Below are 27,344 nucleotides of genomic sequence, written 5' to 3'. Positions count from 1 at the left end.
TGTGAATATTTGGAAACTCCATTTCAGATGACCTTAAAACTTATCTAGATTTCCTTGCTTTTTATCCCATAAAATAAGATGAAAGAATAGAAAAACTAGCTTAATGGTAGAACTATATAAAGCTATATATTTTAACATACTTCAAAAAGAGCCAAACTTTATAATTTTACCTATCACTACAAAATACATATGCAAGTTCACTCTACATTGTTTTTGTTCTATAATACAAGAGACACTCCTTCCTTACTGAAACTATATGGAAAATATTTCATCTGGGTACTGCCTAGAGATTTTGATTTTCTTTCATTACAATACTCTCAATAAAAATTTGGTGTTACATTTTATAACCCAACAAATGCTAAGGGTCATGATGCCACTACTGATAAGGAACATTAAAAGGCCTATAAAATCTGCAAATTGTATTACTATAAAATGTTTATAACCACATGCTATAGAACAATAACAAACATTTTATCTTTATTTAATCTTCTACACACACTTGCAAAATTGGCAAAGCAACATATCTATCTACAAAACCTTTTTATATAGTATGTTTCATAAAGCTAACAAGGCAAGCCTTAAAGTTGGGCTTGACCTTTATGAATATATCACATTAAGTCATTGATATCCAATCACAAAACTTGAAAGAATTTTCACTAAATATCATGTGAATTTTTAATGTAAGTTTCCAGTCCAATACGGTTCTATCAGAATACACTAGGCAAAGAGTCACATAACAAAATAATTACTCACTCATATAAACATACTATACACAAAGTGATGAAAAAAAAATTTTATTAGTTATATGACTTTGGCAAGTCATTAACATCCTCTAGGTTTTAATCATGTCATCTGTAAAATGAGAGGAAATTAGACTCAATGAACCTTTTCAAATTTAAATTTCATGACCTTAAACTTTGTATACTGCTAAGTTACTTAAGAGGAGAGATAAAAAAATGAATTAGCTCTTTCTCTTGATGATGTTTCTTAAGCTTATCTAATCAATATCTACCCTTCAAAATATTACATCATCCTACTTCCATGAAGCTTTTCTAGAGACAGACCATTATTCTCTTCCAACACTCAACCCCACACCACCCTCTTCTCTGGACTCTCATACTACTTCATCTCATTCTTGTATATACATCTTTTAATTTCTATAGCGCACACACACACACACACACACACACACACACACATACATATGTCTTATCTAATCTATTAAATTCTAAGTTCCTAAAAGGCAAGGTTGCAATATTAATTCAGTTTTTTATAATCTCCAGGGCCTACCACAGTAATTGGTATAGAATAAGAATGCAATAAACTGTCCATTTTTTTTAACAACAGTTAAGTCTTGTTTGAGCCTTCTTTCATAACCAAGCTCTTCTTTCTTTTTCGTTTTGAATATTTTTTTCAACTACATGTTGAAATAATTTTTATCATCCTTTATTTTTTTTAAATTTTGAGTTCCAGATTCACTGTCTTCCCCTCTCCTTTTCCACTCCTTAAAGGCAATACATGGGTAACTGTGCAAAACATATTTCCTTATTGGTCATGGTATGAAAGAAAACAGAGACAAAAAATTTTTTAAAGTGAAAAATAGTATGCTTCAAACTGCATTCAGACTCCATTAGTTCTTTCTCTATAAGTAGAACAGCATTTTCATATTAAGTACTTCAGAATTGTCTTAGATCTTTGTATAGATGGGAATAGCAAAGTCATTCACAGTTGATAATCCATTACAACATTACAACATAGGTACAATGTTCTCCTGATTCTGCTCACTTCACTTTGTATCAGTTTTCATGTAAGTCTTTCTGGGTGTTTCTGAAAGCATTCTGTTCGTCATTTTTTATAGCACAATACTATCCCATCACAATCATATACCACAATTTGTTCAGTCATTCCCCAACTTATACACATTCCCTCAATTTCCTTTGCTTTTTTTTTTAATCTCTTTGGGAACAGACCTAAAAGTGGTATTGCTGGGTCAAAGGGTATGCACAAATTTATAGCCCTTTGGGCATAGATCCAAATTGTTCTCCAGAATGGTTACAGAAGTTCCCACCTCCACCAATGGTATATTAGTGCCCCAATTTCCCCACATCCTTTCCAACATTTATCATTTTCCTTTTCTGTCATATTAGCCAATCTGAGGTGGTACCTCAGAGTTGTTTTAATTTCCTATTTCTCTAATTAATAATGATTTAGAGCATTTTTCTCTCTACACCTACTTTAGAAGGTCTCATCAACCCCCATTAGTTCTATTACAATCTCCACACAGGTAACACCCATATCTATATATACAGGTCTCATCTCTACTCTGAATTAGTCTTCCAACACCAAATGCTTCCTAGACTTTTTCACTGGATACTCCTTAAGCATCTCAAGTAAATCATGTCTAAAGTAGAAATAATTATTCCTTACCTTTCTAAACCCATTACTATTCCAAAGTTCCCTATTTCTTCTGAAGACATCATTACCTTTCCAGTCCCTCAGGTTTGCAATTTCAATATCGATTTTGGCTTTTCAGTGTCTCACATTCTTCCACTTTCAGAGGAGACAGCATATATATAACATTATGAAAAACTTAAAAAGCATTGTATTGTGGTGCTAATGATTATTCAGACCACTCTGCATAGTCCATCATCGAGGTTTTAAATTCACTTTCTCTTAAACTCCACCTCTCAGACTCAATTTCCTTCAAGGCCTGTGGGGCTACATCTTCTGGAAACCTGTCCTGATCCTCAGAATTGTTAGTTACTATCTCCCCTCAAAATGTGTTATATCTGCTTAACATATATATCTGAATGTTCCATTTCTTCCTCTCTACTCCAGGAGAAAACAATCTCCCTGAGAGCAGGGACTATATCACCTAGTCTTTGTTTCTTCAGTACTTAACACTAAGGGGCATGGAAATATTTAGCAAAATAAATAGCATAAAGTTACTTAAAGACTTTTGCAAAATAATCCCCATACAGAAAGAAGCATAAAACTTTTCCACTATCATTTAAAACATTATCTTCAAAGGCAGTGGTGAATTGTAAACCACAAAACTAAAAGTCACAAGAAAAGCAAGGCTCTATTACTGATTCCACCATTGTCAAGGTATATTACCTTGACTAAGTCCCAAACTCTCTAAACCTCTGCTGATCAGAAGATGTATGCTTACCGAAAGACAATGGCTGAGTACCAAATGCATGTAAAATTTCTACGAAAACTATAAAAGGCTTAACAAAGGTAAAGAATACTGTTATCCTCAGTGACAAAATTCAGGACTCCAAAAAAAATGTTAACAAACATACTAAGCTTAAAGATTGTAAACCTCTCCCCAAATATGTCTTTTCTATCTTGACTTCTGCAGAAGAATTTCTTAAAATTAGATGTTCCAACACATGTAAATGGTGTCATTTAGGACCTGAACATTAACCAAATATGACATGAGTAAATAAAAATAATACCTAAAATGTACATAGCATCTTTTACTGTTTTCAAAGCACTTCATCTCACTTGCTCCTCACAACTATAGTACAACAATATAAGGTTGGCTATGACCCTACTGAACACTTGGGAATCTGAAGGAATCAGTGTTGCTTCCCCCCCCCCCGCAGAACTGACTCAGACATGCCCTCCCAGGGGCCTTCTCTACTCCTACTTGCCAGATGCTGACCACTGCTTAAGAAAGCAGCAAGCATTAAGTCCATAACAAATACAGTTTATCTAATCTCAATTAGGCTTATTTCTGCATAGTAATCTTTTTTATTCCTGATGGACTCTCTGCAATATACTTAAAAAAAAAATTGCAAAGCTCTTTTCCTCTTAGATCAGGCCATTCTTGTCTCAGTACAGAACCTTGCCTCCTGACTTTCTGAGAAGACTGGTTACCCATAGTGAGTTCTTTCTTCTCTCATACAGCACACAATGTGAATCAACCCCTCATGGATAGTATTTTATCCCTACTCCTAATGCCTGCTTTTAACCATCTGACTACCATATGATCTAGGGCAGGGGTGGGGAACCTGCAGCCTTGAGGCCACATGTGGTCTTCTAGGTCCTTGGGTGCAGCCTTCTGAGTCCAAGTTTTACAGAACAAATCCTTTTATTAAGGGGATTTGTTTGGATTTAGTCAAAGGGCCATACTTGAGAACCTAGAGGGCCACATGTGGCCTTGAGGCCACAGGTTCCCCATCCTGGGTCTAGGGTATAGGGGTGTACTTCTACCCGAGGAGAAGTCATCCTCAAGGTCACTGAGGATCTTCACATCCTTACATTTTGCCTCTTAGTCCTCATTCAGCTCACAGAAATACAAGGCACAATCACAACCCCAAAACACTTCTGGCTCCACATTCCTTTCACTTTCGCCACCATCTCAAAAGGCTTTTCCCCACCAAGACATAAGGCAGTAAGGGTTAAACCAATCCTCTGGATTATTGTATCTACCTCAAACTTTCCCTGCTGCTTTTCATTTCATAGCCCCCAGCTCTACCTGGCAGTCTAGGAATCTGTTAGGCTACTTTCTCTTATACCCTTTTAAAAGTTTCTGGCCTATTTCTAAGCAAGTTCCCCATCTGATGTCTGATCATGGTATGGAGTTTATCAAAAAATCTCAGAACTGGAAAGAGTGTCAGAAGTTAACCAATCCAAACCTTACTTTAATGAAAAATACTAATAATCCTCTCTCCAAAATACAATCCAATAACCATTTAGTATGTAGTTATTTATGAGCAAGTATCCTAAACGATGAGGTGGCAAAGACAAAATTAAAAAAAAAAAATCACTGCCCTCAAAGTGCTTAAATTCTACTAGGTGAATGTGACGTATGAATAAATAAATAAATACACACTATTATTAATGAGACAAGATATAAGGACAGGTGACCCTATATTATGAGAGGGCAGGGTTCACTGCAATTAAAAATGTACAGAGTCCTTAGATAAATGAAATCATAGATCAAAGTATCAAAGACTACCAGGGTTTTTTCTTTAATATTAACCTGAGGATAATGGAATATAGGGGTATTTTAGAAAAAACACTAGAGATTGAGAATTACTTAAAGCAAAAAACGACTTCTTTGACTCTGGAATATAAACAATGATTCGGGATTGGGTTTCTTGTGTATTCTGGACAAGTCTCAAATGTCATCTGTAACCTTTTGAGCTTCAAATGGGAGCTTCTGGACAACATGATCACTTCTAAGTAACTCATTTTCCTCTTTAATCAAGTTAGCTAATAATTTGTCAGTTTTGTTAACTTTTTCAGCTTTATTTGAATATTATATTCAATTCTTGTTAAATCAATGAATTTACCTTCTCATGAGCGATCATCTATTGATGTCTTGCCCACCCATTTCTACTTAGTCAATAATTAAAAACAAATTTGTCCCAGATGACTATAAACAGGTGTTTACTATGTGTTCGGACACATATATCCATACATGTTATAAAATGTAATTAAAATACAGAAATATCCTCCAAAAGGTTACAGATAATCCTTTTTCACCTTAGGTGTATATTACTTATCATCACTAATTAATAGGTATCTTTTCATTCATACATTCTTAAATACTACTATCCAGTGAAACTAGCCGTCATGCTGTTCTTCAAACATGATACTCCATCCCTTGCCTCCATACCTTTTAACCATCTAGCCCATAATACAATATATGTGATAATAATTTTCTGAGTATATGATTGCAGCTACTGAGTTCTTTCCTTCCAAATTTCTTATATTATTCATATATAAAAACCTAACTTTCCAATTCACCCAGCAAAAGCACCACACAAAGAGATTCAAAATCAAGGAATAAGAGTGGAATACGTATGACATTCTGTTTTCAATCTACAAGGATAAAAATGTTCACTCTGGTTTAATAATCAATTGTATGGGTTCGGCATCCATTCTATTTCATTACCAATTTTTATAACCTAGCAATGTAACTTCTATCAGTTTATTATTGGTAAAAAAAATTGAATAACAGTTATATAAAAGTCTCAGGAGATCTATTAAGGGCTATAATTTTTTTTACATAACCTTGCTATATTATAGAAGTAATTAGTTTTACAAAACTTGAAGATGCATACTTTGGGGATATTCATACTACAAAGAAATATGTTAAGAAGTAGATAAACTCTATATTTGGGTATTTAAAATTACAAAGAGGGTGAGCAAATCTTTGAGAGATATTGAGAAATAAGTAGATTCTCAAACAAATGAGGAATTCCTAAGTTGCAGGAGAAGAAACGAGTAATGGAAGCTACCATAATTAAAAGTGAGACTCTGGAGTCATAAAATTCTTTGGGCTTTTGAAAGCTCTTCAAAATACTCACAAAAGACATAACCTAGTAGATACACACAATTAAGTACAGCACAAGGCTGGTCATCATATTAATATTCCTCATCTAAATTTTCAACTCTTTATATTAGGTATATTTCCCCCTTGGGAACATAGCTTCTATTTCAAAATGAACTTTCATGATATATAAATTCAGTACAGAGACAGTGTCTCCTGGAACTTCCTCCTGTCTTTAATACACAGGATATTCACAACGCTTTGCCTGGTAAGTGATTTTGGTTAATTCATAAATGAAGTGACAGTTAACTAGTAAAGTTTAATCATAAATAACACATCATGCAAGGCATCTTTCGTAAAACAATTTCTTGTTGTTGTTCAGTCATTTAAACATGTCCGACTCTTCATAATGCCATGGACCACAGCGTGCCAATACTGTCTATGGGTTTGTTTTTGGTTTTTTTGGCAAGGACAATGGAGTAGTTTGCTATTTCCTTCTCCAATGGATTAAGGCAAACAGAGGTTAAGTAACTTGTCAAGGGTCATACAGATAGTAAGTATTTGAGGCTGGATTTGAATTCAGGTCTTCCTGACTACAGGCCCAGCACTCTATCCATTGAGCCACCTAGATGCCTTGGTAAAACAACTGAAGTACATTTAAACACAGAATTCATCTAATTAATAATACAGCAGTTGACTGTTCCAAAAAGGGGCCACAAAACATGCCAGGGACCCTCCTTTTCATTCCTTCATTCTTTAATGAGAAAAAAAGAAAATAACAGAAAATCCCTTACTCTCCCTACAAGACCGGAACCTTTTCAAGACACACAATGATGACACTTTTCACACAGTTTCATGTATACAATTCTTCATTGACAATACCCTGAAGATGATACACACACACAAAATGTATCTCTCCATTGACTTTTTGTTGATCTATAATTTTTATTATTCATAGTTCTCCATGATTGACAGTCACATAGTAATATCAGACTGGTATTTAAGAGACAACTTAAGTTTTGGGTAGAAGCTAGGTGGGAAATGAGTGGTAGAGGCAGGGGTGTTTGTGTGTGCAGGGGAAGGTGTGTCATGATAAGTACTGTACAATTTCCCAAATGAAACTCCTAGTTCATTACCCATCCATAGTTTCTAAGAGTGAGGGTAAGAGTGGGGGAGATGAGAGGGTGGGAAGATAACTCTATATGATGTCCATCAAATTTTATATTGTGTCTGAAAGACAAAATAACTTCAAGAGGGGTACTCTACATAATTAAAGTACAAACTTTCAAGATATGTGCAGATGTATACTTTTGGTATATTATGTTCTATTTGCTTATAGTGTGTGGAGAGAAAATTTAACTCGAACATGGCCTCTTCAAAAATAAAAATCTTTATAACATACAATTTTAAGCCATAAACACAAAGAGACTAAATGGGGGGGATTGGAGGGGTGGATTGCTGAGGACCACATATTACGACACACAAATTAAAACTAAACTATCACAGCTGTCAGTACTTTTCTCTCACAATTAAATCACGTTTATGTCCAATACTTATAAAACTGCATGTCCAAAGGTTCCATTAGGGTACAAACTATAGTTACAAGGAAGATTGTTAACACCAAAATAATGACCATCTGTTGGCCTTGAACTTAGAGTGGACTACCGTATGTCAACTTTAAGATAGATGTATGTTGACAATAAATCAACAGGAGCTATATTACATATAGAAATACATCCAAAGAATTCTTGATGGGAAAATCTTGTATTTTTTATTTGGATAATCAATAGAATTGACTATAGGAGCAGAAATTATTTCCTCACCACTACAAGATACATAAACTGGAAATTTTTACAGATAAGAGCAGGAACAGACTGAACTCCATCAAAAAGGGCTGATTTGACAACAAAATGATATTATCATCATCACCACTTTTAAAAATCTCAAGTAATTTCTGACTCCTACCTTTCTGCATCATTTCAAGCTTGTTTTGAATAAGGAACTACAGCCTTGTTTTGTAACCTATGCCTAGCTTTTGCCTATGATACATTTATTTAAGTAATGCAATGATAATTGTTATGGATTCGCAAAAGAGGGACCTTATGTTAGGATATCAAAGAGAAATGTGACTTGAGTAGAAAACACTTCAGAATAAGGTCATAAAGTGGTTAGAATTTGCTATAATGTGTATATGTACTTAGAGATGTTTACATAAATACACATGTATGTATGTGTATATGTAAATACAGTGTTTGGTGTTGTTATAGTATAGTTTAAATATATTAAGCAGTTTTTAGAGGATAAAATTTTCAGATATAAAAAACTGTGATTTCAGGGCAGCTAGGTGGCACAGTGGATAGAGCACCAGCCCTGCAGTCATGGGGACCTGAGTTCAAATCCAGCCTCAGACACATAACACTCACTAGCTGTATGACCCTGGGCAAGTCACTTAACCTCAAATGCCTCATTATAAAAACAAAAACAAAACAAAACAAAACAAAAAAAAACTGTGATTTCATACAAAGAGCAATAGACTGAATGCAGTCAAGGATCTGAGTACTAGTTCTGGCTCCTACACTCCAAACTGGTGTGCCCTTTGTTAACCTACTTATTCTTATTTTACACATGAGTAAACTGATATTCAGAGAGGTTAACAGTTCTGACTATATACTTCAAAGGGTAGTTTTGAGTAAAAGACTGTGAATCTTAAAGCATTAGATAAACTGGAGTAATTACTAGGAGTACTAACTAAAATTTTGAATAGGGGAAGGGGGGAGTCCTAACTTTTTAAAATACGTATGACGTGTTTTGTTTACATTTGGTATATCCTTTTGAATTTATTTTATTTTTCTGTTTCTGGTGATAGTCATGCTGACAACTTTTTTTTTTGGTCTATCAAACTCTATAGTACAATTACATGAATTTATTTTTAATAAATTACCATCTTTGCATATATCAGTCAAAGCACAAAGCCTAAATACTTGCAAACAAAATGCATTATTAATCTAATTGTCACAGCCTATTTAGCTAACTTCTATTAGTATTTGCTATAATTTGCAATGTATCAGAACAGAATCAAATTCAAAACATAAAAAGTAAACTGATTATATTGTCCTAGATAAATTAAAATATAGCAAGCTTGCAATATTATAGTCAAGGCATTAATGTTTTAAATAGGTAAGAAAAACCATGTAATTTAATTTAATTTAGAGAACAGTTGTGCCCAAAGTGATGGTTCAACATGCTGATGAAGAGTTTTCTTCCATCTTAAAGCCATTAAAAGACATCAACTCCCCCTCCAAGGAAAGGGAGTGGGGGAAAGTGAAAAGGAAGAGAGAAGCATTTCGGCATTTATTGTGTTAGATTACACTACTTAAATCTTAGCCATCACCAACTAGGGACTTCTACTGGGAGATTATATTGCTATTGCAGTCCTGCCGCTACTACTCAGTATTATTGTATATCAGGAGGAAATGCCAGATACAAAGTATTATGAACAGAAAGTATTCAGAGCCAAAATAAAGACTTTTAAAAGGCAGAAAAATCACTCACTCAAAAGATCTTTAGAATAGGTCAGTTTTGGAGCATAGAAAAATTGGACTATAATACACAATAAGGTGAAAATTGAGGGACTCGTTTGTTGAAACTATTAACTAATTCTACAGCTGCAAGAAGAGTAAAGGGGACACATCACATTAAACTCCCATATTCGGGTACTAGCTAGCTAGCAGGTAGTAGGAAGAAGGGTAAGAAGAGACAAACTATGTAAAATAAGATAGACATAGAATAAATTGGAGATCATCTCAAAGGGAAGGCATTAGCATTAAGGGGATCTGTAAAAGCTTCTTGTTGTAGAAGGTAGCACTGTAAGAAACAAAAAACTGAGGTACTTGTGTCATAATTATAACGAGTGACATTATGAAGTTTTGTTAAAATGTGAGCCAAATTTCAAATTCAAATGCTTCACTTGCTATTTCTTTAGTGCACAGAACTGTGTCTGATTGCATACGTCTAATTTAGCTTCTTTTGAAAGGTATTCAAGAACACGAGGCCCAAGGAAAGCACAACATTATGTAATAACTTGATGACAGTAAAATCTACTTGACAAATGCCATTGAAAATTCATACAGAAGGAGGTATACCTTGAATAAAGAACTAAAGTGAAAAAATGATTTCCAAAAGAATATCGCTAAAAGTATTTACAAATTTTTGAAACAGTTGAATATGTATAGATATAAGAGGACAAAGCCAATGCATAATTTTTGTCCTTTTAAAACATTTTGAAATATCTAAAACTTCAGGTAATATGTGTGGAATTATAAGTGTCATATTGGAATATATGGAGAAATTCATCACATTTTTTTTTAAAGGTGACCCACTTCTTCTGACTGAATTGATACTGAAAAGAATCAAATCTCAGCTAAAAACTGAAAACATCAGAAGTAGCCAGGTTCACCTGGTGGTTTACATGGCTAAGTTTCCATTTACCTAACTATCTAATTTACCTAAATTACATTTACCTAACATAATTAAAACTACGCACTGAAGCAAAATGATGATATAATAGAAGGGGAGAAAAAGAACATTAAAAAAAAAAACCTGGCAATTGGTAACATAATAATTCTAGCGTTATTTTTTCATTAAATGGCAACCGTAGTGTGATTTTGGGGGTAATACATAACATATATGTAATACTAGCAAGGTGTAATTCTAGAGTAAGGATATTAAAATTATTTTTTAAAAATTTTCAAAATAAAAGGGACCAAGTAAGCATCCTCTAGTAGACATGCATAAAGTTATATAGAAATATATTTTCCCATGTTTTCATTTTTGTTCCTGAATGTTATATAGAAAAGAGTGTTCCACAATCCTATTTTTCTTTTAAAAAAAAAAAAAAAGAGTCACAGATTCTCAAAAACATTTAACCTCATGTTCTACAAAATTAATCTGACATATACCACTTCAGGGTGGGATGGTGTCAATTGAAACAATCAGTCAAAGGGTATTACGATGCCAGAAGAATTAAAAATCACTGATGCAGACAATTATCAATGTATTATCAAAGCCTATATTGACAATAGGCTACTAGATAAATTATTTCCTCTGCTTCACCACATTTCAGTAATTGGTATATTAGTTTAGTATAAACAACTTATTCAGTGGTCACGTGAACTTAAAGCCTCAGAAGAATATTAAATTTAGAATCCTAGAATTTTAAAATTTAGAAAGGACCTCAGCAATCATCTACTGGAACTTAACAGAGGCATACCAGATCTTTGCCTTAGCAATTATGGGGAATAAAAGCAAAGTTTTTAGATCTCTTTTTAGAAGTCTTCATCAATATCTGAACATCATAAAGTATGAGTGCTTAAAGGGTACATAAAGATAATATAAACCAGAGCTCAACAAATTGTGCTCCATGAGAAAAATCAATGAATTTAAAAATGTAAAAAGCATTCTTAGCTTGAAGGTCACATAAAAACAAGAAGAGGGCTATAGATGACCCTCTGGCCAGAGTTTGTTGATCCCTATTCTAGACCAATCCCTTCATTCTAGAGTTGAAGAAACAGAAGTCTGGAAAAAGTATTTGACAAATTTGTTTTGGCAAATTAATTTTAAAATCACTGTAAGAAATAATTACCTTTCTTTCGGTGTGCCAACTCCATGCTTGCCCAGTAGATGAGTATTTAAATGCTTCTTCATCACAAAGGCAACCCTGGAAGAAAAAAAAATGCACATGATAGTCAGAGAAAACACTCAAATATGACTCTCTGAAACAAAATTAGCTTTTGAAAGACAAGAGTCTCAGACAACTAAAGCTTCAAAACAAAAACTCCCTTGAAAATGCATTTCTTTTTTAATGTAATAATTTAGAATGATAGGGATTTGCAAATGGTCATATAGATATAATATTTGAAAATACTTATATAATATTCTTTTTAGATACATGGAAACATTTATATAATTATTCAAGTATATTGTAAAACTAGTTAATATAATTCCAATTGTTTGAGTTCATGACTCATCCATTTTCAATATTTCTATTAAAAATAAAATAAATTCATGTGTATATATATTTATATAAATATATGTATATATGTATACATACACACACACACACACACACACACATGCACGCACGCACACATATATGCTTAGAGCTGCAAAGAAGTTCAGAAGTGAACAAGTCCAACCCTTCATTTCACAGCTAAGGAAACAGAGGACAAGAGAGGTTGAGTGATTTTATCAGGTTAAAAAGTTCAAAAATAAGTAGCCTTTAACCACTTTCATCCATCTATCACTAAGTGAGACAAATCAAATGTCACTTTATTAAATATTTATAGGATCACAAAAAGAAAATCAACAGTTTTTGTGATGATTCATAGAACTTGGAAATTATTTGATATGATATGAAATAGAAGAAATTCTGTGATCTTATACTATACTATGTAATTGCACTTAAATGGGAACAATTGTTATAATGAGTTGTAATTACAACAAAAAGGTATTACCTGACATGATGTCTTCTTTTAAATGCAAATCAGTTTATTTAATTCAATTTTGGTGACGTACATATGAAATAAATAGGAGTCATGAGGTAGTTTATTGAGTACCATTCTTTCACTGATAATACTGAAACATCAATTTAATTATGTCATGTGATTCCTTCAAACAATTTAGATATCATTTGGGAGCTTCAGACTAAAATGGGTCTCTGGATAAGCAAAAATTTTTACTGCTGTAACTTTCAGTGTGAAAAGGGCTTGCAAACATTTTTGTTAATTATGTATTACAGCTGTCCTTCATAAAGTTAATTACTAATAGCTGAAAGGCAATAGAATCTATTTGCATATGTACATGAAAGGCATGACATATGCAAAAATATGATTTTAATTAGCATTCTATGATATGAATGGCTACAAATCAAACTGGCATGTTATAAGATTTTTAACATTAAACACTGAATTCATCTGGACATGTTTGCACTAATGGACAATGCAGCAACTCTAAAGAACGGAAACATTATGCCACAGATGAACTACAAAAGCATAGAAAGAATGCAATTTTTAAAAAATAAATTAATGTATCTTTTTCTACATCGATCTAGTTTGAATATTTTTACAATACAGGGAATCTTGCTTCTGAACAGCCTTCAAGTTGAAATGATATAATTCTAATTCTTTTTTAAAAGACTAACATTATTATAAAAAAGCATTAAAATACTATTATTTTCTTTTTTATATATTACAAATGAATGAATGAGATCTTTAAAATCCAAATAACTGACCATATTATCATTACTACTGATACTCAAATGTCAAAAGAATTATTGTTTATTAGCAAAATAACTGCAGTAAAAATGCTCAGTTAAAACTATAGTATACTATAAGGAATTCCACATGTTTAATGAGTTATTTGTGTCAAAATAAATTTGCTTTAAGAGTAAATAAAACACATCATATCCTAAGAGCAATATTATTTTTTACATGAAACTTTCTGTGGCTAAAAATCTAAATGTGCAAAGTTTTGATGGCTTACTGATATATCCAAGTAAAATCTGAATAGGTTTGATAAAATTATGTACAGAATCAGTATAATAACTTTTAACATATAAAATTTTCTTAAGGTCTCCAAATTAAAAAATAAAACAGCAACCAAATAGCTTCTACACTATATTCATCAATATTAGAAATGAAAATGACATTGATTTATATGAAAAGGAAGATAAAACCTACAAGCTTTAATTCTAGAATATAATTCTTGAATTATATAATACTTAATATTTGAGGAGTAACCATTTTGCTGCATTAAAATAAGGACTAAATAGTAGAAAATAAGAATTTTTATAATACTCAAGTACTATCAGCTCTATCCCGCTCCTTCAAAATCTTACACTATAATTATGAGTATCTCATTTTCCAAATCACAAGCGCAAACAAAAGAATGAATACTGATTCATAAAATGAAACATATTTTGTTCTTTTTTCCTCAATGAAATCAGTTTGTCTTCATCTGAGAAATAATGATTTGTTGAATTAGGTTACCACACAACAAAGCACAAATCAATCACAAACATTAACAAATCAATTAATCAGAATAGATGCCTGTCTAAGAGTATGTGCTAATTTTTTGACCTGACATTTCATTCACCTTTCCTAGAAGCTAGCGATGTTTCAACATTATCATAACATATAGAGTAGCATGAATTTATAATTTAATGGTGTCTTGTAGATCCAATCAGAGGCTTTACAGAGAAGTTACCAAAGGGAAATGCCTGGATTCTAAAGAAAAGACCTGATACATCACAGTATATTGTGAAGATTTTGTTTCAGACTGCCAATCAAGCAAGCTTTTAAAGTACAATTCCTTTCTAAACTGTATTAGTAATATAACACGAGTAATAAAACAATTAGTTTTCTCTTTTAAACAGAGGTCTATTAATTTAAAAATACATACAAATTATCTCATGTACCACCAAAGGAATTTGACTTAATACCAAAAACCAAAGCAGAAATACATCACAGATACCATTTATACTTTTCCCATTTACCTACCAAAACCTCAAGCGAATTCCTTGACTTCAAAGTAAATTTATCCTGACTTTGCACATTACACAACAAAAAAGTATCTATTTAACTCAAGTGTCATCAGCTCAAAACTTTCATCAAAGTGAGTCAAGAAATATATCTAACAGGTTATTTAAAAGCAATACTTCATATTGTTATAAATATGGTGAAAAGAAAAGAATAAAAGAGTCATAAGTAACTGATTGTTCTCAGCTACACATTCCTAGGCACTACAACAAAGAAAGGAATTCATCAGATTCCCTACTCCACTCTCTCCCAGTCTTCTTTAGTCCCTGAACAATCAATTTCTAATTAAGGTGACTGGCAGAGGCTCTAGCATTAGACAACTCACTATTTGAATCACTATGTAATATTAAGCACTTTCTCCTGCAGTTGCTATAGAAGATGTACTGTGAATTATAAAATGGCCATCACATAGCAAAGGTTCCTAAAGTCCTTACAATGTTATCCTAAACTGAAGAAAATGGAGTAGGAAGAAGTAAGGAAGAAGAAATCAACTAACAGAATTTAATGGTGTATCCCACATTCTTTCATCAGTATACTATCCAGGAACAATTAAATTGCGGCAAGCTCATTGATGAACACTGATGAAACCTCAGTAAAACTGAATGTGAAATGTAGGTTTAATTTTATCTATATTGGGCTCTACAGAATTCATGTCACGATATTAACTTGAGAGAACAAAATAAAAAACAGTTGTTAATATCTACTATAATAAAGCATTAATTTCATGCAATAATTTGTATTCTGGTTTGGTCCTATGATCTTTTTCTGACTGAAAACAAAATGTTGTGATTACTGTGGCCCCTACTGTCTACAAGCTAACCTGACACTTCTTGGATTGGCAGGAAGATATAGCATTGCTTAATTAGACCATTCTGCCAATACCACAAGTTCATAGTCTAGATGTTAACCATGACTCCTTACTATCTTTAATCCTCCCATTCAATTTGTTGCTAACGCCTGTCAATTCCACCTGGAAGTGCTGGTCTGATCATATCACCCCCTCTGACTCAACAAATTCCAGTGAGTTCCTATCACTTCCAAGATCAAATATAAAATCCTTTGTTTGGCATTCGAAGCCATTCATAACCTATTCCTACTCCCTCTCCCGCCCAACTCTTACTATAAATTCCTACTAAATTCCACTTTTAAGTATTACATATAAATTGTAGAGAATAAAAAAACTATATCTTAAAAGTAGGAGTTTTTGAAACTAACATTTGAAATTTAATGTAACAGAAAAGAGCCTCGATAATGGTATGTTTATTAAATAAGAATTATTCAAAAAATATTTAACTGGCCATACTTCCAATTTTATTCATTTGTGTTAATTCAATAAGTCATTGTTGACATAGTATTATGCTTAACAACTAATAAATAATGATATCTATCACTAAATTCAGAGAGCCTCACCAGCAGCTCTGGTTACAGAGTGATGAATTTTTCAGTCCAAGTGACTATAAAAGACCATATAGAAGGTAATAAAAGGGTTGTAATCTGCTTTAGTGAAGATAGCACCTAAGTAGAATATAATAATTTACATATATTACATGTAAGTTTACATGTTCAATACAGCAAAGGTCCAAGATATTCCCTTCACTGATAGACTGCAACACTTCCATGCCTTGGTTGGCATTCTTGAAGTAGCTGTGGCTGAAAAATTCATCACACTGTGGTCGACTTGGTTGATCTCTGAGTCTTCATATCTTCACTAGGCTAGTCCAGAGAAAGATGGTCAATTGCGAGGCCTGTATCTAAAGCCTGGCCAGCTTGGTAAGCTACATTAAAGTTTGCAATATTATGTAATATGATAAAATTTGTAATATGATGAAAGAATACAAGGGCTCCTCCATATCATAATAAGAACTAGGAAAAAACTGTAGAAGATGACATATAATTACAAATTTAGTAACAAACATATTAGGAATAAATTCATATTTAAAAGGACAAGTAAACAGGGAATTTTCAAAGAAAGTAACCAAAACAATGAACAAGCATATAAAAAAATACTTCAAATCATTAATTAAAGAAATGCAGATCAAAGAACAAACTTAAGATCTCTGATCAATGCAATGATAAATCATGATTCCATGGGACCACAGATGAAATGCTTACCCACATTCAGTCAGAGAGGTGAGAGTCAAAATGCAGAGTGAAATATATATTTTGGACATTGTGAATGGGAGAATTTGTCTTGTGTGACTACTCATATTCATTAAAAAGGTTTTGTTTTTCTTTTTTTTAACTGAGGGTGGCAGCAAGAGGGGAGCTAGGAACAGAGTAGTAAACCCCCCCCACCAAAAAAAAAGGATTTATTGATGCAGTTGTTAAAAATGCATAGAAAACAATAAAAGAAAGGCCAGAAAGAATCACTAGAAGCAAAAGATTTTTGGATTCTATGTATTAAATTTATTATAAATTTCAAAAGAAAAGCAAGCTGCTCATAATAAAAGTTTGCAGTTTCATATACAATCCCCTTTTTCTATTCTAATTTTGAATTTGTAAAAATACTCATTAGGAGTTCAAGCTCAAAATTTTAAAAAATAGAATTCTAAAAGAAGTAAAATAAAATATGTGTATTGAGAGAGGCATTGTGCCATAGTGATTAGAGAATAGGTGTCAGAGACAGAAAGGATTCAGTTCAAGTCCCATATACTGGCCGTGTCACTCTGAGCAAGTCACTTAAAGTCCCAGTGCCCCAGGCACTGAGACACTAGGTCTCTTAAAGTAATTTATTACATTATTGTAATAATTACTATAATATTTCAATATTCTGTTACTTTATTGCAGAGACGGTTTTAATTTACATTGGTAGGGAAAGTCTATCTCTGAGAGCTCCCTACACCATTGAAATCACAGGTATATTTTTAAAAAGAGGAAAAGGAAAAAGGGGAGGGACAAAGACAGGGAGAATGAGAGGGAGAAGAATATATATCCATATGGGAAAATATGTATTCAAATACATTTATAATCAATGCCAAGTTGCCCAAAACCATGATCTACACGAGATTCAAAAAGATAGCAATCAGCTACCTGATTTCTCTTAATTTTATGAATTTTAGTTTTTTCTTCCCAGATAATCCATAAACATTTCTAGAAAAAAGTCCCATGTCTTGTATTTCCTTTATGCCCCTATCACATGGGTGCATTGGGCAAGTCCTCTATGGAAAATATCTATAAGAACATATAAAGAGGATCAGGCACAAAGGGATTGCATCTTACACAAGTGAAATCACACAATGATAACATTATGGATTCATGAAACTACTGCACCCAGGATGTAACTGAAAACATCAGTGCTCTCAAAAAAAAAAATTGCTGATAACTTAAATTAGGATATGGATAAACAAAAGTATTATGCAGTATATGTGCCCTTGACGACTTTACAACCTAAATGAGGAGCAAAGACTTAAACAGCTAGAAGAAAATTGTCAGATGTCAGATAAACAAACAGATACAGATAAAGACCTAGCAATTTCTTCCTCTGAGCCAAGTTTATAATTATCAGACACACACATACAAACACACAAATACATACACACTTTGAATTTGAGAAGTCAAATCTCAACTGTGTGTTAATGTGGGCAGGGAGAATACTAAAAAAATAAAAGCTGCTGACAAACTGAATATTCCACTATAAACAATAGCTTTAATATGTATCCATAATAAACTTGCTTAGAAGACTTTGGAAACGAGGAACAAAAGTCACAAAGGGGACTAAAAATGGAAATGAACAGACTATTGTCAAAATTATACAGTGAGAAAATACAATGGGCATGGATTATCTACAAACGAAAAGTGTAATATTCTACCCAATAAGTGAACACTTAATGTCCCTTCTAAATGCCGAGAGAACTAAGAAATCATAGGAAAAATTTTTCTTTGAAACATCAGAAGTGTGAAGTAACCGTGAACTGTAAATGTCAATTTGTGCTCACAGAAATCAACCAACCAACCAATAAGCATTTATTAAGTGCTTATTATGAGCCAGACACGACACTGAGCACTGGGGTTACCAACAAAAATCAACTCACCCTCTGGGAACCTACGTTCTAATAGAAGTAAAAAACCCAAATTACAAAATATTTTAAAATAAAATTTATATTCTTCCTTTCAATCATTTATAGAACTAGGCTGACTCGTTCCTAGTAAAGGAACATCTTCCAGATGTCTGCCAAAGTGATATTCCTGAGGCACAAGTCTGACTCTATTCTGCTTAATAAATTCCAGTGGGTCCCTAATATAAACTGCCTTGTTTGGCAAAGTCCTTCACAAGTTAGTTTCAGTCAACTTTTACAGTCTTAAAATGCGTGACTTTCCTCCACAAAGATATAATTCAGTATGGCAAAACTGACCTCCATGCCGATCCTCACAGACACAGTGAGGATTCTTTATGTCTTTGCAAGGGCTGTACGTACCCTATACCTGGAATGCACTCACTCGCTCACCTCCATCTCTTAGAATCCAATTTCTTTTAAAGCTCAAGTCTAGCATGATTTTCTAAATGAAAATTTTCCTCATTCCGCCCCCCAAGGGCTGCTGAGTCTCCCCAATGGATATATTTGAATTCTGTCTCTCTATAAAGAACATAAGCTTCTTCAGAGTTGGAACTATTTTTGTTTGTTTTTTTGTCTTTGTATGCTCAGCTCCTAATAAAGTGCTTAATATATAATACGTACTTAATAAATTTTTTTTGATTGAATAGTTGCTTAGGAAACCTTACAATAATTTCTAATAGGGACATAATTTTTTGTCAGATGTGATTTCAATATGCCTGAAAAAAACTGCTCAAGTAGTTAAACCTCCATAATGTTTACATTATAATTTTGATTAGTAAATTTTTTCTACATAGAAAACTTCACTTAGGCTTTATATTAGTATAATTAATATGATTTTCTTATGAGCTTTAAAAGAAAGCTCACTCCTTACCTCCATCTCTTAGAATCCAATTTCTTGTGGTTCTGATTTTGATTTTAAAGACAGATCCCTTAAAATTTAATTTATAAGTTGGAGAATTAAGATACTTCCTTTCCTGAATTAGTAGTGGAAAAAAATACACAAAATTTTCCTCCATAGGCTAGTCGTTATATTTACTTGTAATGGATTCACTTCAAATTTCATAATTAGTGTCTTCATATTAAAATGTGAAATGTAGTCATCTTTTATAAATGCCATTCTGATATCTTTTAAAATACAAGGCTCTGAATCATATGTGAATACTAGGCACAATGAAGAAAACATAACTGGTGCTAATAAACCAAATAAGATAGTTACATATTCTCTCCTCTTAAGAAATGACTTGCATAAAACGATTAAAAACTGAGGTTGTTCCTTGGCAATTTTAGATTACATTCTGTACTCTGGTAAAATTCATATGTACTTTGTAAACTCGTGTTATAAAAACAATACATTAAATTAATGAATTACCTTGTGAAGGACTTAAATTGCCAAACAAGACAGTACATATTAGGAACCCATTGGAGTTTATTGAGCATAATAGAGTCAGACTCTAATAGTCAACATTCCATATGTAAATTTACAAAAAGTAACAGTACCAGTGAGGTTCCAAATGTCATACATTGGTAATTAACTAATAAAAGGCATGGGGTAACTCTGTGGCACAGTGGAGCAAAAGTGCTAGGCCGGGAGTCAGGAAGACTCATCATGAGTTCAAATCCAGCCTCAGACACAAGCTGAGTGACCCTGGGCAAGTTACTTGATGTTATTGCCTCAGCTTCTTATATGCTAAATTAGATAGAGAAGGAAATGGCAAATCTTTGTCATGAAAACACCAAGTGGAGTCATGGACAACATTAAAAGTAATAAAAGCATGACCAAAACTTAAATTCTCCTTTCTAAAAACAAATTTTTCATTAGTCTTACAGAAGAGTACATTCTACCTTATAAAAAACATTTAATTCTTTAAAAAGTAAATATGCCTCCAAATATAGCTAAAAACATTCTCAGAGGTATTAAATAGCAGATAGCCTATAAATAAGTCTGGTGATTTATGCCCTACTCTAGTTACCTGTTTCGATTACAATAAGAAAGAATAATATGTTCCACTTTAAATTGAGTACACCACCAATATTAATAAAATAAGAATAAAAATTTTCACACAATAACACTATTTTAGATTCCCATAAACTCTTAGTCAAATTTATTCAAGGTAATCAACCCTAGAACATGGAATTCTACAGATGACTCATGCTTTTAGATCAATAGTTCTAGAAGTAAAATACAGTGGCTTTCCTTTAATGGAAAACCAATACAAACAAAAGCTATGCTGAATTAAAAATTCACACAGTCCATTTTTATAATAGCTAACAGAAAGAAAAATACAACCAAATGTCATTTAGTAAGTTACTGTTTTATTTAAGTAATAATTATATAAAACTTATTATCAATGACATACTTTGACTTTTGTAACAAAGAATTGAAAACATATGAATAAAATGCAAGTTTACTTAATTAAAATATCCTTCCTTTGCTAAATATGGTATTTAAAATTTTGAAAATGATCTTAAAAGTAGAGGGGTTTTTTTTAAAGTAGAGTGTTTTTTAGACTGTAATTTTACAAGTTAACTTTATTATTAATGGCATACTTATGAAATAAAGACATCAGAAAATAGGAAACACAAGACAATCCTGATGGATTTGCATGCAAATAAACAACAGGAAGTTTAGAGCTCTCTCTAAGCTCTTTTATTGTCCGTGAAATGCTGTGATTTAGTGCTCTCCCAGAATGCACTATGCAGGAAAAGGGGTTGAGGTGAAAAGGGGAAGGACAAATCAGAGCAAGAGTCAAGTTGGCAGTAAAAGTGGATAAACTAAGCTTTTTTATAATTTTTATGCTAAATGTTTCTATTCATAGATTACAGCTTAAAAAAACACAATAATTTCTCATAATGTTGTCAAATGCAAAAAAATAGACTAACCTATACAAAATAAAAAACCAAATGACTCTCCTATTTCTACTCATATTGGGTGATTCTTGTTCACTTACTTTTTTTAAAAGTAATCTGAGGATGATGGACACATTATGCTACATCTTCCTGTGGTTCTTTTAATATCTTGGTTATATTAACCTATTCCTCAGTCTGTCCACCTTTTGTATCTCATTCTGTTAACATTGTATTTGTCCTTGATTATGCAAGAATTGAAAAGAAAATGCGAAGAAATTTTACATTGGTAATTATAATGCAAAAGTTACACTCAATAGTCTAAATATAGATCAAAATTTAAAAACTATTACATTAATTGAACAAAAATCAATAGCAGTTGATTTTCCAGAACAAATAATTAAAGGTTCTTGGATCTTTGCCACAGCTCCCCAATACATCAATCTAAGTTTCCATAGGACATTCAAGCATTATCACTATGGATAGATTTGCCATTGTTGAACAATATTTTGGATACTTTCCTTCCAAAAATTTCCTGAACTATGTCGAAGGATAGCAGATAATGAGGATAAGAAAACAATCTTCCTCTATTTGACAAAATTTAAGAACTCTAGGCAACTATACACACCATAGGAGGTAAGGTGTCTTAATGAAGAAAGTAATTATCTTCTACTCATTCGCATCTTTAAAACTCACCTAAAAAGACTCTTAGGATTAAAACAACTTGTAAACATTGTGAGGAACTACAGGTATTTTAAAAGAAAACTTCTCTTCTTCCTAAGGCAAATACCAATGGAACATCTGTCACCATTCCAAATTCCCTACAAACTAGATGATGGACAATAGGCCTACCAATATGTGGCTCAATGACCTGCATCAATCTACAGAATAATTTACAGTTCACATTGGACAGATCATAATAGATAGGGTTCATGTCATCAATCAGTCTTCTCAGTTGTTCCTACATATTCCTGTAGCTATCATCTGAGGGAGAGTAGAAGTAAGAAAGAAGCATATCTTTCCATGTTTCCCCTAGCTGTCTTTCTGCTTTCAATTGGTATTGATCAAGATATGGGAGATTCTACAGAAGCATCAATTAATTTTCAAGGATGAAACAATCACTTCTCAAGTCTTCTGACTGAGCAACAGACATGGAAAGGAAAATAAATGTACCTTGCAGGAGAAGCTTGGTTTTTTGTTTTTTTACCAACAAAGCTTGTCATACTTGAGTGTATATTCACATTTCACTAGATAAGCACATTATCTTGCCTAATAGAAGCATTCCTGGAAAGCAATTTCTAATTATAACTCTTGAAAATTTAAACATATATTTAGATTAGAAAATTTCCAAATTAAAAGTTACAATTTTATAAGCCCTTTTGCAAAGTCAAAAAAAAAAAAAAAAAAGCCCCAACTAACTTTCCTGTAAAAACCATCCTTGCTGAAACTATCTCTTCTTTTGGCATCCTATTTTTCTTCCCAGCTCTCAGACGGCTCCTTCTCCTTCCCCTTTGGTTAAGACCCTGTCTTGACTAATTTCTTTCTTCACACACTCTCTATGTGACATCATCCCCATTCTCAGCGTCAGCTCTGAAGCCTAAGTAGAAAGCCTATAAAACTTAGGACTTTTTGCTCTCATGTCCCAGGCCTACATTTCCATCTAAGTGTTGTGTTGACACCTTAATCACATAATACTTAAATGCTGGAGTTCTTAATCAGGGACCTATGAACTTTTTATTTTTTTAATATTTGTATAACACTATTTCAATAGAACTGGTTTCCTTTGGAATCCTACGTATTTTACTTTATGCATTTAAAAACATTGTGTGGAGGATGCCAGAGGCTTCACAAGACTGTCAATGGGGTCCTTGAAACAAACAAACCAAAAAAAAAAAAAAAGATTAAGAGCTCCTTCTTTAATGTTTCAGGGATCCATGATTTTCTGCAGCAGGGTAATACCTTCACTTACATAGATGGAAACCCCTCTATAACTTGGTAATTGAGCTTTGAAAATTGTTGCAGCACAAAAATTCATAACTATGGACCCAAAGTAGTGAGCTTTTCTATACTTAGCTAAATTGGACCTTGAATAACAAAGTCTATCAAGTATATCTTTACTTGAAGATTTTCAACCTTAATAGAACCTTATAAAGGTCCTGTACTCAACAGAAATTACCTTTGAGAAGACATAGTGATTTACACTCTGAGTGAGGAAGCATCAGGGGAGGACCTAAAAATCCCCATGTATAAAAAAATCAACAAGCAATACAATCTATTCTTGTGGTCATTTCTGTGACATTTCTTGTCTCCATTGATAAGTTATTTTATTTTGCAAAATGACATTGATAAAATATGATGATACAACAACTCAAAACTTTAGCCTTGAACTGGTATAATATTTTTTCTCTCATTTTGAATAACAAATTAAGACTTCTTAAATTTAGCATTCTATTAAGTTACATGTTTAAAAATAAACAATAATACTCATCATCAACAATCAACATTAACTGAACATCTACTATGTATAAGGTACTGTGCCAAGGAGATCAAGATCTGAAAGTGCATGAGTCCTCATAATTTACCTGTAAGCTTCCGTTGGTTATACAAGACCCTTTAACTTTATGAGACTAAGATTAAATAAAGACTACAGGCTATTCATCCTTCTCAACACTATTAGAATTATTGATGGAAGGAATGCTTTATGTCTCTAGAAGAAAATAAAGCAAACAAAACAAATAAAAAGAATTGAAAATCATAATGGTAAAAGTTGATAATGACCTCCTGGACAATTTCTTAAATTCAAGTATATTTTTCCTTACTGTTAATCTGACAAATCAAATACTGATAATAGGTTGAGATTTTTTTAAATTATTAGAAAAAAAGAAAGCACTCAAAATCTTTGCAAGAATATATTTATCATCTGATGAACAGACTAAAAATTAATGACCCATGAAACAGGTCAGACAAAAAACAAACACAATGCAATCAATTTTCACCAACATGTGCCTTCTAATTTTCCCCAAACACCTCTGTTTGGAAGCAATCTGAAGGTGTTCATGCATCATTACTAAAAACAACAGCCTATTTCAGTAAGTTGTTGATTACTGTGGGTATTTCTTGTAAACAAAATAAACCTATAATAGACATATTTTCCTCAAAGACACAGAAAACCAGATGACCTGATATAAAAATGGATAATAAATTTCGTGACACGTTGTACCAAATAATCCACATGAAAGATTTGGTAATAGAAATTAAAAGAAGTAATATTTGAATGTAAGTACCAATTTATATTCCTTAACAGTAGTGTCAATAAAAAATAATTTTCTTCCCATTCCCACTTCTCTACCTGCTAATGAGCATATTAAACTTAAAAGAACAGTTTAGGAAAACTCAGAAGTCAAAAGGCATTCAGATCTGTCAAGAATTTATCTTGCAAACACATGACAAAATTAGCACTGTTCCAAGATATGTTTACTTCAAGATTCAGAGGAGTTAATGAATGCTAAGTGATAATATCAGGCAACAGTAAGTTCATACATAAGTACAGTTATAACACACCTTTTGCAAAACTATTTCTAAACTAAAATAATCATGTTAGATTCACTTGACTGTCAACTGTTAGATTCATTGACTGTCAAGCACATAGGGCAAATTAAAAAAAAAAAACCCAAAACAAAAAAACACCACCACAATATCTAAAACCTTTCCATCGTGGCTATCACTCTTTTCTTATAGCTAGCACATAGAACCTGCTTCCACAAGCTGTGAAATGTAGTGTTAGGCTTATTTGACAGAGTATAGTGCATTAAAAACAGATTACTATCAACACCAATTGAACTAACAATACCTCAGAAACTGTTTTTGATTTTATAATTATAATTCTATTTTACATTCCTCAATTTCCCTGTAAATAATCATCTTTCCATGAAAATATGATTTCACTAATTTATTAGAAGCCTCACATATTAGTAAGTGGCTTGTCAACCTTGATCTTGAGCAAAGGTCCAAAAATGTTCAACTACGTGGTAGGAATCTCCACCTACCAGGAAATTAAATTTAACATGTCCATTACTAAACTCATCTTTACTTGCCCTTGTTCCTAATATCTCCTATTATGTTGATGGTGGCATCACCTTCCTAGTCATATAGATTCATATTTATCAAGTATTTATTAAGTAGTGATTATGTGTCAGGCAACAAAGTAAGCACTAGGGATACAAAGAAAAGCCAAAAAAAAAAAAAGAAAAAAAAAGTTCCAGCCCTCAAACACCTTACATTCTTGGGAAAGAAACATCTTTATTTTTTGGTTTGTTTGTTTGTTTTTGTTGCTGTGGTTTTTTTTTCTTTTGGCAACTGGGGTTAAGTGACTTGCCTAGAGTCACACAGCTAGTAAGTGTCAAGTGTTTGGTCTGAGGACAAATTTGAACTCAGGTCCTCCTAACTTCAGGGCTAGTACTCTATCCACTGCGTCACCTAACTGCCCCAAAAGAAACATCTTTGAAACTCCTCTTCTCCCTAGTCATGCCCCCACTTCAAATCCAATCAGTTGCCAAATCCAGTTGATTCATCATCATCATGATGATGATGACATTTACACAGCACCAACTACATGCTAGGAACTATGCTAAATGTTTTAGAATTATGTCATTTGATCTTCACAACAGCTGTGGGAGGTAGGTGATATTATTATGACCACTTTATAGATGAGGAAACTTAGGCAAACAGAGGTTAAGTGACTTGCCTAGGGCCACACACTAATACATATCTTCCTAATTCCAGGCCCAGAACCCTGTCTACTGCACCACTTAGCTTCCTCACACCTGCTTCATCTGTCACCCTCCTTTTAATTCTTGATGGAAACATTTTAAAGACTCTCTTAATACATAGATATCTAAACGAAATCAGTTATACTTCCTGCAGTTTAATCCCATACCAATCTATCCTTAACCAAGTTGCACTTCTTACAATCCTCAGGTAACTCCTCAGAAGTCTACTTCTCCAATTACTATACATATTACCCCCTACCACAATTTCCACATTTAAATGTTCAGTTAGCCTCCTTCACTTGAAGAATTCTAGTCATAGGCTCCTAAGGCAGCCTATTTCACTTTTACACAGCTCTTACCGCTGAAAAATTTTCCTTACATGAAGCTATAATACACTTCTGTGTAAATTCTACCACTGTTCCAAGATCTACCAACTTTCTGGGACCAAGCAGAACAAATCCAATATAACAACAAGCAATTATCAAGAGGCTGCTCTGTGACAGAAACGACTGCTATACCATTAGGACAAAAAGAAAAGTGAAAACAGACCCTACCCCCAAAGAACTGATAATCTAATGAGGGGACAATATGCAAACAATACCCCTTTAACCAATGAAAGTGCTTCAAATATATGAAGATCACTATCAACCTTCACTTCCACCAGCCTCCTCCCATCATCCACCAATCACCCTCTCTGACAAACAAATCTCTTCTCCAATCTGGAAAAAGAAACTTATTGGTATCAACATTGCTACCACCACCCTCAAATTGTTATGGATGGATGGGAACAGTC

The 27,344-nt window shown here is 32.9% G+C and overlaps 1 protein-coding gene across 1 annotated transcript in view; it reads right to left on the bottom strand.

Moving 5' to 3' along the window:
- Positions 1-27,344, bottom strand: part of ZNF407 (zinc finger protein 407) — a 601,429-nt gene that overhangs the window by 359,608 nt on the left and 214,477 nt on the right. Inside the window, exon 4 of the mRNA XM_027852399.1 lies at positions 11,931-12,005. Within this exon, the coding sequence (XP_027708200.1) occupies positions 11,931-12,005 (75 nt within the window). The remainder of the gene's footprint in view (positions 1-11,930; positions 12,006-27,344) is intronic.

This window comes from Vombatus ursinus, unplaced genomic scaffold, assembly GCF_900497805.2.
Source record: "Vombatus ursinus unplaced genomic scaffold, bare-nosed wombat genome assembly UNPS02009573.1, whole genome shotgun sequence".
Lineage (NCBI taxonomy): Eukaryota > Metazoa > Chordata > Mammalia > Diprotodontia > Vombatidae > Vombatus > Vombatus ursinus.
The sequence above is the reverse complement of the archived record's forward strand: the minus strand, read 5'-3'. Positions and strand labels throughout refer to the sequence as shown.